Here is a 13,548-nt window from a genome sequence, read left to right on the forward strand (position 1 = left end):
CCTAAGCGAAATCAGCTAAACCAACCGATTGACAATTACCAGTTAAACAAAAACAATTGCAGAAAAAGATAGAGAAAACAACTCTTTTCCCAGTTGAAAACACTTTCCAAACGGTTGTTCAGAGTGATCGGAACTGTAGTAAGTAGATCTAATACGAATACGAATACGATTACGAGTAGTTTCACGTCCATTGGTGGCGGCCGAGGGAGGGAGTGCAGCAACCGGATATTGCTTGAAAGAACTACAACAATTTTTTATAAATGAAAATATACTATAGTTATGACGACGGTAACGGTAACATCAAGTAAAGTAATAATAACAAAAACCGAAACAAAACAGAACAAAACAAAACAAAGTTCATATTACATATAAAAATATGGCTAAAATGTCTTATGCAGGTATTGACGTCTTCCTATGCTACGCTGTCTATTATTAACTGAACAAATGAATTACATTTATAAATTATACATTATGAATAGGAATGCATACAAAGTTTACTGTATGTGAAAGAAAAAACCAATGAAAACCGAAAGAAAAACCAAAAAAAAGAAAGATTAAATATTAATACTTATACACAAAAAATGATAATGCTTTAAGATCGTACGATAAGTTGTTTCTCTTAAGTTTCAATATGTCACTTACTATGATCAACTATTTTCCATCATCAGGACTCTATTCAATTCTGGATAATTTCGCTTGATTTGTGTAAGATTATCAAGGGAACTGGTTCCCAGTTTGTTATGGGTTTGAGACTCACTCGTAAATGTTTCCCACCAATCTATAAACAAGTGCAAACACATCTTAACTCTCGGCACCTCATCGCATCGACACATATACAGTTTGCACCTCCCAGTACCCATTATCACTCCCCAATCAGCACTCTCTCTTTCTACATGTGTATATGTGTATGTATCTGTCTGTTAAATATGCAAACTGTGCGTTGTCCGCTAGTCAGTCGTCTCAGTCTGTTGTCTCAGCATATACTAACTGCATGAATATGCATAATTGGTAATGGGCCAGGGGTCAATCATCCAGGTGTCTGCTAATTAATGTATGTGTCCCATGCAGGCACTCTCTATCCAGCATATAAGTGTGTATTTATGTAAAAAAAAGCATTCATGTAAGTGTCAAGTGCAAAGGTAACACAAAAACGATGATATTTATAAAGAACAAATTAACGTACATTAAGTGTCGCAGCAATTCGTAAAACATATCATAAATGTTGTAACATTTTCTCTATATCATGTGTCAGTAACCGAAGAGAGAGACAAGTGACATACTTCATCAATAACATATGGTATTTTTCATTTAATTATTGTTTTTCCTTGAGGCCTCTCCTTTGGGAGCTACTACTAGTGAAAGTAGTTCAAGCTGAACATTGAATAAATTTGGAGGCGATGGAAATAACTGAAACACACACACAGCCAACACACATTCAATTTGGAAACGTTGTGTTTTGATAAGTCAAAAGTATTATAATGACAGATCCTCAGACGAAGAGAGCAACTCGTTTCGTTCGGGTTCTGCGCCTCACATAATTTCACTCGCATCAAAATCTTCCAGTCACACATATCATTGCATATTGAACAAGCTGCAAGAAATTATACAAAATATATATTTAAAATATGTATGTATACAAAAAGAGAGGAGAAAAACCTCACAAAGGGTGTATAAAAAAATATATATATATATTATACATATACACATTTATAAATGATGGCATAATTTATTAATTTTAAACACTTACACCACAAAAAGCTTTAACGTTTTTATTTCCATTGTTTGTCGAAAATTTATATATTCCCATGCACATATTATACACATGGACATATTCAATACTCGTGTTGTACGACTTTATTTGAATTAACCTTATTTGTATTGTATAAAATATTTTACTGTAAGAAAAGGTCTAGATAAATAGCATAATTCGAGGCTACTCCGAGTGCGGATAACTGACAAACAAACAAAAAAAAAAAACCAATGAGGAAAAAAGACAAATTAAAATTGATTAAAATAACGAACATATTTATTTATAGATACAGACATACCAGTACCACTACGAATAGCAGGCGACAGTTGCAATTGTAATTGTTGTGAAAGGCAACATGCAGATTATACGTGATCGTAACCGCGTAATATTTGTGTGTATAATTGTACTAATACTAACACTTAAACATTAACAGATACGAGTCATTGCCGAGCAGGAGGGCAGGCGATTGTGCTGTGTGGAGCACAAACTAAATGTAAAATTTAAATGTAAAAAATACGAAAAACCATAAGAACAACAAGAACAAGAAATATAATTACAACTCAACCCAAATTATGGCGCCTACTGCTTGGCCAATCTACTACACTGAAAAGATATACAGCATATTAAATATACATACAGAAATACGAGTACGAATATTTGTGGTAAAAAGAGAACGAACTAAAAAATAAATGTTGAAAACAAGAAGCCAAAGGCATTTCATTTATGGACAGACCCCCAACCAAAACCCTTTAAGCGGACCCGGCAAACAGAGAGCCGAAAGCACACACAAAAAAGGCAAATGTAGAATAACACGCAACGAAGTGGCAGCCGCAGAGAGTGCCACAAAAATCGGGTTGAGTGTGGAGGGTAGAGTAGGGCTCTACTCCTCCCTGGGGTGGAGACAGGATTTTGCGGTGCGGGACCACACAAGTGCGTTAAACAAACTTGCGTAACTTTCTGCTTGACGAATATCCTTTTAATCCTTTTAAATGTGCAGGGAAATTGAAGCAGCCGGAGCCGGATCCGGAGTTGGAGCCACAGCAGCAGCCGGGGCGGGACTGCTGTCCTGCGTAAGTGCGTAAACAAAGGCGGGCTACGTAAGGACACATAAGGTCAGAAGTCCCAGCAAAATTACCAAAGGGGCGGGCGTAAATGTCCTGCAATAATCAACAAAAGGATAAACTACGAAATAAATGGCGAATCAAGGGTATCATGGCCGTAAAACACATCCGCCCCAGAGACAGCGCCAGAGTCGGAATCAGAATCGGGGACGGGGACTGGGGCTGGGGCTGGTGCCACAAACAAAGCCCAAGACACAATGGTCGAGTATTTTCTTTTTCCTTCTTCTGTGATGTCTCTCTCCCTCTGCGACTCGTTTGTATGCCCCCAACGCCACAAAGGTGCAACGGTCCTGGTTGGCTCATTACGGAATCAAAGCCCTGTACACAGACACACAAAACACACTCACAAGTCGTGGACAAGAGGACATCAGTGTGGGGGTGAGCGGGTGTATGGGTGTATGGGTGTGTGTCTGGTGACAGATGCGCGCTATCGATTGCGAATTCGTGTGGCAAGCAAGTCGAGAGTCAGGCTGGAAGCAGGGGCCAAACGACAACGTTGCATGGAAATGAGCAATTAACGCCTGGGCATCGTTAGGCCAGACCAATCTGGATATCGACGAATCAACAGATTTTCTGTGGCCCCATCAAAAGGGTTCTCTGCTGCTGTCTCTGGCCCTGGCTCTTGCCCTGTCCTGTGTCTCTCTTGATTAAGGTATAAATATTAAATTAGCAGTGGATATAGCCAAGATGTAGGAAGTTTCGCATAGCAGCAGTGGTAGTGGCAGCTGCTGATACTACTGCTACTGCTACTGCTAGTGCTTTTGGCCTTTGCTTTTACTGTTAATGAGCCATGGCCATGCCAGGAGAGGAAGACGGAGAGCGCAAACAGGATGTGGTTTGTTAAGAGGTTCGTTGCTTAATTATACATGGCAGCGCCTAAAAGTCGCCTAATTAATATGCAGCAGTCAGCCAGCGGAGAGTGGCACGGTTAATGAGCCGAAACTCCCAGCATGTGTGCCAAGAAGTTTCGACAGTCAGTCAAGCGTCTGTTTGGCATGCACACATTGAGATGCCAAATGCCAAAAGGCAGAAGGCGGAAGGCGAAATGCGGAAAGCAGTCGGAGTGCTAGTATTGCCCCGAGGGCTGCACTCCGTAGACGATGTTGCCCAAAAACAACTCAATTTTCATAGAGTGGCCCGGCTCGAGTACTCGCTCATGGGGAACACCAATAAACACTTTTTGCAACAAATCCGAACCATGCCTCTCAGAACCCGAACGAAGCGGCAGGCAACCACAGTGACAGGCGCAGTAAAACTTTTTGACAGCGACAACATGGCGTACAACTGCCAACTGCAAATGCATTTGGATGTGGCCAGGATTGGGGCTTTAGTTTGGGCTCCAGCCTCGGTTTGGGCCCACAGCTCATTGCCACCTGTATGGGTGAGGTTGAGGCTGCGGTTGCCGAATTAACAAAAGCGAGCTACAGCGACTCCAGAAACTTTGTAGCCCCCAAAAGGAGACTCGCTGAGAGCAGGGCCAAAAACAATAGCGACTGCAAAAACTGTCTCGAGCACATTTCAATTTGCGCTTATTTCCACCCTACAAAGCTGCCGCCTGCATGCGGACAAATGTCAAAATATTTAGTTGCACAACAAAACTTTCCTGCAAAGCGCGAGCGCATTCAGAAATTGAAAAGAAATATTGGTTAGCCGACAAGGGTGGGTGGCATGAGAAGAACCTTGTCAGCAGAGGGAGAGCGGCAAAGTTCTGCTTCGCGAATTAAATCGAAATAAAAATGTTTGTTGCCTGCTGCCTGCTGCCTGCATAGGGAGCATTGTTTGCTTGCAATTTGCCTCTGTGCCACACTGCCACACGGCCATGGTGCTGTGTTGTTGGCTCACCGCAGCTGTCGGCTGTTGTGATTGAAAGTGGCACAATACCCGTGCCCCTGTTTGCAAACAGTTCCATAATACCAGCGATTTGTATTTGGTTTTTGGTTATCCGCGTACAAAAAAAAAATGGATTTGATTTGGGTTTGTGCGCAAGAAGCCCTGAAAAAACCCCACTTGAGCGGGGCTCTGGATAAAAAACGCAGCCCAAAGGCAGGCTATACTTTTTTTCGAAGGTTTTCGGATCGTATACGCAACTTCTTTCTTCTGGCAATGTGGCGTATGTGCAACTCCTTTGTGGGCCGTGAACTTGGGCCACTTCAGTTTAGGACCAAAAAACTGGTCATTACCGCTTTTTTAATACACTTAACTTGCGGTGGCACAGGGGTCTCTGTCAATATGTTTACTTCAGGTGAATGCGGTAAATCATATTTATTATGTTTGAGTGAAACCAATTTACACGTGCCCTATATGACTTATGTAATATTACTAAAAAAAAGAAACATAAAATGTGATATATATGCACTCTTTAATTCTACCTTTGTGAAACCCTTGTGGGGTGTTCTTCCGTGCAGGCAAAGCTTTTCAACTTTGCGGAAAATATGTTTGATATCTCTCTGGGTGTCAAAAGGAGCTTCAGCGTCAGCTTCAGCTTTGCCTTGGCGACAGTCGAGAGCGCAGTGAATGTCGTTTTAATAATTTATTTTCCGCGCACAGCAGGCTTCTCATTAACACACAAATACAGGCGCAGAAGGACAGACACACACACACACACACATCAAGTACACGCATAGAACACGCACTTGGCAGCCTCGTCGGCGTTGATTCGGTCGGCTGACTGCTGCATATCACCTTAATTACAGGCAGCAGTCTGGGCGCAGTCAGACGGCAAATGGCAGACAAGCTAACAGCGTTTATGGTGGGCCAAATTGCCATTCCCCCATTCCCCATTCCCCAGCCCCCACTTGTACAAGCCATATTGTCGTTGCCGTTACGCTTTAGCGATTCGTTACTGTACTCGACAGAAAGAGCAACGGATTCAGTTTGCACTCGACTGCTGATAAGCGTGCGATTCCTGCAGGGGCTTCCACTTAGCGCACACACACACTCATATCACCCAGTCACCGACACAGTCAAACAGCTGCCATGATGGCCATGAATACATGCACCGTTGGGTTGCGTTTATATCGGGCTTATGTTACATCTAAGTGAAATTTAAGGACTCCACTCAACAGCGTACCAAATCCTCTGCATAGTTCATGGGTAGCCGTAGCCCTGATGGGGTCTGTGGGTTCGTGGGTTTGGGGCACTTGGTGGCATTTCACATGCTTTCCACGGAAGCAGGAAGCCATCAAGGCACACACCCACTCACCGCCACGCTCTTATGTACACTCATCTACACTCACACAGAGATACACAATCATAGCCGATGAGTGTCAGCTGGCAGAACAGAACAGAGCAAATCAGCAGACCCAGCAGCCAGCAGCCAGATTCCACCTGCAACAGGACGTTGCCACTTACACAGACCATAACTGGCAATGGCCTCAAAACGATAGCCGCCCAACCCAACCAACGGACCAGCCCGAAAAGGGTTGAATGAGAACCGGGCCTAGACCGGGCCATTGTGCAACCACTTCATTTCGATTCTAATAACTCCAATTACAAATGGCGGATGGGATAAAGCCGTTGTGCATATGCGACCGGAGGGTGGGAAGGGTGGAATCTATGATTGCCTGGGCTCGTTTTCCATGAGAGCCTTCTGTTGGGGGTGGCTCAACTTGTTGCTGGACTTTATGACATGCCAGCCGCTTTATCCAGGCTATTATTTCAAGGATTTAATGTGAAGGGACAACGCTCGAATACACAGCCGCACGCCAATTCTACAGCCACTGCCATTGCCATCGCCCTCGCCATGACCATACTCGTTTCCATTGCCGTGGGCTGGGATTTGCCTCGCAAAACAAATCACACATAAAAGGAACGAAAAAGGGCGAAGAATGGTCCGTGTCCCCGTCCGCATCCGTCCACGTCCCCACTGTGTGGAAATTTGCCATCCCCACAAAGATTCGAACAATTAGGCGCCACCGAATGTGTTGTTCAGCTGCAGACTGTTGGGGGCAGAGAGAGGGAGTTCACATCGGATATTCGTCAGTTAACAAATTTTATTCCTAGACACTCGTATGGATACTTAAAAGCTAATTTGTTGCAATATGATGGGGGAGGTAATTTTCGATGTGGTCGTTTAGGAAACGTTACCGTGGTTGACCTCTATTCGTATTCGGTGTTTACTTGACGCGGAAGCGACGCAGAGTAGGTGGCAGATAATCCTGGCCAGCCACCACATTGGAGGGCAGGTACTCAGAGCTGGGAGAGCGCGATACACTGGCGGGGACCGACTGGGACGCTGGCGAGGCAAAGTTCAACACTGGAGCTCGACCCTCATTGGAAATGCGGGACACGCCTGGCAGCTGGTTGTACTGGTTCTGGATGGCAAGCTGGGCGTTGGCAGCATCCTCGGGAGTGCGGTACTTGACAAAGTGCACCTCGGGCTTGTTGCTGGAAGTCGCCTTAAGGGCATTCAGCTGCTTGGCCAGGTTGGCAACGTCAGCCTGTTTGCTCAGCACGTAGATGGCAGTCTCCTGTTGGGCTGACTGCTTGGCCAACTGCAGGGCGGCACGCTCAAAGCCCTGGTTTTCGGGTGTCCGGATGAAGACGACGCGCAAGTTCTTCTTCAGCGAACTGGCGATCTGTTGGTTGTTTACACCCTCATCGAACTGCTCCTCGGGCGCCGCGTAGCTGTAGAACTCCTTCTGGAACTCCTCGACCAGAGGCACAGCCTGGGGAATGATGGGGGCCTCGATGGGCTGTGAGAGCACTGCCTCTCCGCTCTGCACCTGCTGCAGCTGCTGCTGGATCTCGACGGGTATCTGTCCGCTGCCCGGGAGGAAGGAGAGGCCCTCATCTGCATGGGCCACGGGCTGGTAGTTGTACCCCAGCTTATCGGCACAGCAGCTGGCTGCAAAAAGGCAGAGAAGCTGTGGGAAGATGGCGAGTGGTTAGAGGTGATACTTTTCCCCAATCAATGGATTGCTGACTTACAATGAAGACGCGCATTGTGGCTGGGCTGGTGGCTTGGTCTTGGAGGTGACAAGAGGAACTAATGCTCAAAGTTCAACAAAGTCTCGCTTTTATAGCCACAAACGAAACATTGAGAGAGGGAGAGAAATCGATGCATTGGGACGTTTGACACTCATCCCCCTCCCACAACACAAAATGAGGGGATCGCCTGGTTTCGGTGTGACCTTGCCGTTGATTTCGATGCCATTCGATAGTCATTAAAATGCCTCGACCGTTTAAATATGCATGTGTCTTCCCTGGCTTAGGCCTAGACCTGATCCATGATCGTCTGACTTGCCTATTTTTGATTTAAATGCACTCTGCGACATCTATAAATATGCATGGACCGATCGCGATTGCGAATGCTGCTGCTGCTGCTGCCACTGCCACTGCCACATTATCTAATTGATTTGTGTTGGCTGCGACAGGCCATAAAACAGACTCTCAGTCGATGCTCCACAGCAGCATCACAGAGGGAGAGCATCACAGCAACACAGCAGCTGCCACTGTGTTGAAATGCCGTGGAAAATAAACAGCTACTGGCTTTGCCGATAATATCTGGAAGTTGGCTGTTGGCTCTTGGCTTTGAGTCTTTGGGTCCAGGCCGAGGCCCAGGCACTTGGCAGCCGACCCGGCTTAAGCCGGTAATTATAATTTTCATAATTTTCCACAACTTGGGTTTTTCGCTGTGCTTGCTCGCTGCTCGCTGCTGGCTGCTATCTGCCGGCTGGCTGTTGGCTGTTGGCCGCGGACGTCAATCTCTTTCGACGGTTCAGTTAATGAAGTTCTTTAACTAATTTAAACTTTTTGGCATCGTTTGATGGCCGAGCAAAATAAGAATTTAACATTTTTTATCAACAGCTGCGTGGGCCGAGGCCTGTTCTGAAGACACAGAGATACAAAGAGATACGGGAATGAATTCTCAAATTCATAATTACAATTTCCCCTGACAAGTCATTTGCTTTGGCATAATTCCCTGACTACCCGACAACGTCAAAGCCAAAGTTTGTAATGTACTCTGATAAGCAGGGATTGGTTGATTGAATATTGATTTGAATACAGCGTTCCCTGCTCCCCAAGCTTCCACTATATCCAATATATCGTATTCGGGGGAAAGTGAATCTATAAACTTTCAGCTACTCATGCTGGTTATTATCCCTCTGCCCCTTCCTAGAGGCGATTGCCTCGCAAAGTTGGACGCCTCGGGTGAAAATAACAAGAGCAAAACCAGCGCCAAAATCCGCCTAATTTGTGGATGGGATGGGTATGGCGCTCCGCAAAAACGGAGAAAAGATTGAAAAACACGCAAACTTGGCAGCTGCTGCTGCTGTTGCTGCTGGAGTGAATCCGATCCAAGACATGGACCTTGGATACACCTGTCCCGAAATTGCAGCCAGTCATGAGTCGTCCTGGCAGCCGCTGCCTCTGGCCAGGATTAAAGCAGTTCTCGCTTTGGCTATGGCTCTGGCTCCGTGCAGCCTGCTCCAGCCTGCTGGATACAACACGAAGAGAAGAGTTTCCTCCTCATTCTCCTCAGCTCCTCTAAAACAGAATGTGAGACCGGCAGCTTTGACGTGACTGGCAAACTTTTTGGCAGGCACCGCTAACGAGCGACGCTCCTACTCCCCCGTTCCCGTCACCGTCCCCGTCCACTATGTTTGTCGAAAATGCTTAAACTAAAACTTGCTCAACAGATTTGCAGTGGCAAGGCGCCTTTTTTACGGCTGCACTTCACCGTGTCATATGGCAATGGAGGTGGAAGTGTGTGTTTGACCTTTGACACTAAAACAATTTGCAAAGCGAAATGATGTCAGCCTCTGTGTCCTCCTGCTTCACCCCCACTTCCCTATTCCACTTCCTGCTGTTCCTCCTGCATCTTGTCGTAATTTAGTTGAAACATTCTTAAAGCAGCGCCTGTCGTAAAGTCCGTGGCGACACAGAAGTTTGGGGCAGCGGATGCGATATCGTTTGGGGCTCATGTGGGGAGGGGCGAGGGCGAGCTGCGGGAAAACTCCAAGTGTAGCTCATTAAAAAGTTTTCCAACGACAAGCAACAGCAACAGCAACGGCGACATTTGCTCAAGAAAACATTTGCATGGTTGGAAGCAAAGAGGAGTTGGATACCAACACCTTAATGATTATCTAAGAGATACTTTGAAGACACTCGTAATCCACGAAGTGTGTGTGGCCGGGCTCTGGGAGAACTCAAAAGTAAAATGTTACGGTCTGAGGCCGTGCCGTGCCGTGTAATTAATTATTCATAATAGCTATAAGAGCTATACATAGATAAGCATCGGCCGCGTCGCCGTCTTGGCCAGCTTTCCATCCTTTCACGGCCTTGGCTACAACTAAATGTTTTTTGATTGAAATTTCAATTAAATTTGTTTGCCAAGTAATGCAAAGACAGCACAGCGAATCCTCGAAATACATTGAGTAATTTATGGGCGTTGTTGCGTTGTTTTTTGGCGCGAAACAATTATCCGCATAATTTCCATAAAGCAACGGGAGAAATTTCCCAGAAATGTAGTAATTCAAACGCCACAAAACTTTGTCTTTATTTACTAATTACAATTATAATTTAATTTAGTTTTTACAGTCTTTGGCAGAGGCCCTTTTCTACTAACAACCTAGCGGTGCTTTCCTGGCGGCAGGTATTCCCGGAACAGTGCCTGCAGCCGGGCCATCTCCAGTTCTGTGGCCTCCTCGTGCACTTCATAGTCAGAGCCACCTTTCGGCAGGATCTTGAAAATGACAGGCTCCGGCTGGCGGATTGTCTGGGGGACAGGTGGTCGGACAGTCTGGGTTATCACAGGCTGACTCAAAGGCGGCAGCTGGGGCTTCACCTCGAAGACGTCGGCTGTCTCGATGGCGTGGCTAATACTGTTGCCGGGCAGCTGATCGTAGCCGCTCCTCAGGCTGGCCAGAGCCCGGGTGACATCTGCGGGAGTTCGGTACTTGACAAAGTGCACCGAGGGCTTGTGCTCCGTCTGCTGTTGGATGGCGGCTTGCTGTTGAGCCAGGGCTGCGGTGTCCGCTTGTCGCTGCAGTACATAAATATCCAGTGGATTTTGGGAAGCCAGCTGCTTGGCCGTCAGCGTGAAGACATTGGTCTCTGGGGTGCGGATGAAGACGACCTGCTGGGGCGGCACCAGGGCCTTGGCCAACTGGCGGGCTGCCTGCCAGGGCGCTGCCTGATCCTCATCCGGTGGAGCTGCGTAGGTGAAGTATTCCGTGGCCAAAGGGCGCTTCGGGGCGTAGTCACTGTTGGCCGGGAGGTAGGCGCTGTTCAGGGCATGGCTAATGCTGAAGAGCAGCGAGATGGACTGTGGAAAGACACGGTTATTTTCTGGATATCAGATAGCATTGCTTTCAACCAATTCCTACATACCATCAGGGTGCGCATGCTGAGAGGATCTTCGAAATGTGCTATGGATGGCGGCCTGCCGCGGCTGATTTTCACCGTTCGAAGCTCTGTTTGGTTATAGTTTAGTCACAGCAACAAAACCATCCTTATATACGACACAAACAACAAGAGATGTTCGAAAGTAAGCTGACTTCTCGGCAGCGTCTCTCGGCTCTCTTTATGATTTTATGTTTTATTTAATTTTTTGCATTCGTTTTTCTTTTTATGAACTTATAAAAGATTTTTGCAAACACTGGCTCTGGCCAGCCAGCTCTGACGCTGGCTGTGGCTCTGCTCTGGTTTTTGTGTGTGTCTGCTGCTCCGATTATCCATGTTAATGTCGTTCAATTTTGAAATGCAAATTTGTGGGCTTGCAAGACACCCGAGACAAAAGCCAAGTCCAAGCCAAATACGAGCCCAACAGCTACAGCCCATACGTGACCCGGGCACGGCGTGAACTTGAATTTAATTCGCATAAAATTTACAAATGAGCTCCCAATTTGAATTAGTTATAAAATATTTTCATATGCTATTGGGGCACCATTGTTGTCGCTTGTCATAGACAAAGCCATTTGTTGTGACTGCTCCCCCGGCGGAGCGGCAGCAGAAGCAGCAGCTGCTCTCCGGAGAGGCTTACACCTCCGCAGCTTTACTTTCACTTGGAAGATATTTTTATGGTCGACGTTTTATGGCTACCTGATTCGTTAATTTACACGTCATTTTGATGCTTGTTTTTTCAGAGTCTTCTTTTTGTCATAAGCAAACGAGCATCGCATCGCCTAGGCCAGGCTCGGACTCGCATCTGATAAGCCGCTTAACAAATTTACAACTTAGACCCGGACCGATCACCGACCCGTTGAGATCTCACCAAAGAAGCAGAAGCGTAAGCAGAAGCACTGGTGGCAGGCAATTCATTGATATCTTGGGTTTTATTTGCAGCTACAACTAGATACACACGGGGCATGGCAGTCTTATGGAACTATTTTAATGTCTTAATTAGCGGAGGAATGTTTAGAGGTGGGCGCGTCTTCGGCGCTTGGAGACTTGCTGGGAACGATAGTAATTGGAGGAGGATAGTTCTGTGGGAAAGACCATGCGACTGCCTGAGCGCCGTCTCTCGTTGGCTCGGAAACCGGTGCGAAGCGATTTCCCGGATCGTTCATCCAAGTCGTCGTAGCTGCCACCAAGATCCTGTTGCGGCTCAGGCAGAGGCGGCAAATCGATCTGCCCCAGAGTGCCTGCTGCCCCAGATCCAGCTCCAGCCGCATTGTAGCCCTGAGAAATGGAGGCATAGTTGGGCAAGGACGGCAGATATCCTGCTTGGGGAGGAGATGGGGGAAGGTAACTCGATTGAGGAGCTGGTGGCAGGTAATTCGTTTGCGGACGAGGTGCTGGTGGCAAGTAGCTTGGTTGGGGGACTGGTGGCAAGTAGCTCGTCTGAGGCAAAGGTGTCGGCAAGTAACTGGTCGAAGGAGAAGGTGTCGGCAAGTAGCTGGACTGAGGAGATGGTGGCAAGTAACCAGGCTGTGGTGGTGGTGAGGCCGGCAATTGGGGCTCTGGATAGTAGCCCTGGTCCTGGTCCGGCTGCGGCTGCGGCTGCTGCTCCGGATAGTAGCCCAATGAGGATGCCTGTACTGGCTGCGGGGACCCCGTTCCGCCGTACTGCTCCTGAATGTGCAGCTGTGCCTGGGCTGCCTCCGCTTCCGTCCTGTATTTGACAAAATGAACTTGGGGCTTGTGTTTGTGCTGCGCCTTCAAGGCGCTCAGTTGGCTTGCCAATTCGTTCGAGTCCGTCTGCTTGTTCAGCACATAGATGGCAGTCTTATCCTCGGTGGTCTGCTTGGCCAGTGCGTTAAGAGCCCCCACCACGGCCTTGTTTTCCGGGGCCTTGATGAACACCACCTGCAGGTTCTTCTGCGCGAGAGAGGCCAATTTGGTCTCCACCAGGTCCGCCTCCTCGGTGGAGTCGTATGGCGCTTCGAAGGCATAAAAATGCTTGTGGAAATCGGCGTGGTCGTGGTAGTGTTCATTAGCTAATGTTGGATAACCACCATCTCCAGCGGCTCCTTCGCTTCCATAGTCCTGAGCTGCAGCTCCATAACTGTTGAGGAGTGCATTGTTCTGCTGGTACTGGTACCCCAACTCTGCCGAGCAGGTGGCCAGAAATACAAGAAACTAAAATATCTTTATTAATATCTTGAAATACCTACAATATCCATTCCGCTTACCACGATTCCCAACATGATATAACCACAGCGAAGAGCAACAGGCATTTGTCAGACAATCAACCAGCTCCGGTGCGTTTTATAATCTTAAGTCGTCTACCCA

General features: G+C 47.1%; 3 protein-coding genes across 3 annotated transcripts; all 3 read right to left on the minus strand.

Moving 5' to 3' along the window:
• Nucleotides 1-6,875: 6,875 nt before the first annotated feature.
• LOC6588510 lies at nt 6,876-7,815 on the minus strand. Its single transcript, XM_002013942.2, has 2 exons — nt 7,801-7,815; nt 6,876-7,736 (listed from the first exon to the last, which is right to left on the minus strand). The coding sequence occupies exons 1-2, from the start codon at nt 7,813-7,815 to the stop codon at nt 6,987-6,989; spliced, it is 765 nt and encodes a 254-aa protein (XP_002013978.1). The 3' UTR covers nt 6,876-6,986.
• A 2,629-nt stretch (nt 7,816-10,444) lies between these two features.
• LOC6588622 lies at nt 10,445-11,220 on the minus strand. The gene is made up of 3 exons (XM_026987696.1): nt 11,206-11,220; nt 10,613-11,140; nt 10,445-10,573 (listed from the first exon to the last, which is right to left on the minus strand). Exons 1-3 carry the CDS (start codon nt 11,218-11,220, stop codon nt 10,445-10,447), a joined length of 672 nt encoding a protein of 223 aa, XP_026843497.1.
• Nucleotides 11,221-12,231: 1,011 nt separating this feature from the next.
• LOC6588668 lies at nt 12,232-13,493 on the minus strand. Its single transcript, XM_026987751.1, has 3 exons — nt 13,449-13,493; nt 12,812-13,395; nt 12,232-12,652 (listed from the first exon to the last, which is right to left on the minus strand). Exons 1-3 carry the CDS (start codon nt 13,491-13,493, stop codon nt 12,232-12,234), a joined length of 1,050 nt encoding a protein of 349 aa, XP_026843552.1.
• Nucleotides 13,494-13,548: the final 55 nt, after the last annotated feature.

The sequence above is a fragment of the Drosophila persimilis genome, unplaced genomic scaffold (genome assembly GCF_003286085.1).
Source record: "Drosophila persimilis strain 14011-0111.01,24,50 unplaced genomic scaffold, DperRS2 tig00000000-arrow-pilon, whole genome shotgun sequence".
Taxonomy (NCBI): Eukaryota; Metazoa; Arthropoda; class Insecta; order Diptera; family Drosophilidae; genus Drosophila; species Drosophila persimilis.

Excerpts from the sequence above, each read along its gene's own strand:
- LOC6588622 (XM_026987696.1), bottom strand. Across the intron at positions 10,574-10,612 it reads AGCCTGTGATAACCCAGACT|CCTGTCATTTTCAAGATCCT; the intron begins GTCCGACCACCT and ends CGCCAGCCGGAG.
- LOC6588668 (XM_026987751.1), bottom strand. The coding sequence starts at position 13,493 with ATGCCTGTTGCTCTTCGCTGTGGTTATATCATGTTGGGAATCGTG. Across the intron at positions 13,396-13,448 it reads ATATCATGTTGGGAATCGTG|TTTCTTGTATTTCTGGCCAC; the intron begins GTAAGCGGAATG and ends AAGATATTTTAG. Across the intron at positions 12,653-12,811 it reads TATCCGGAGCAGCAGCCGCA|CTACTTGCCACCAGTCCCCC; the intron begins GCCGCAGCCGGA and ends GCCTCAGACGAG.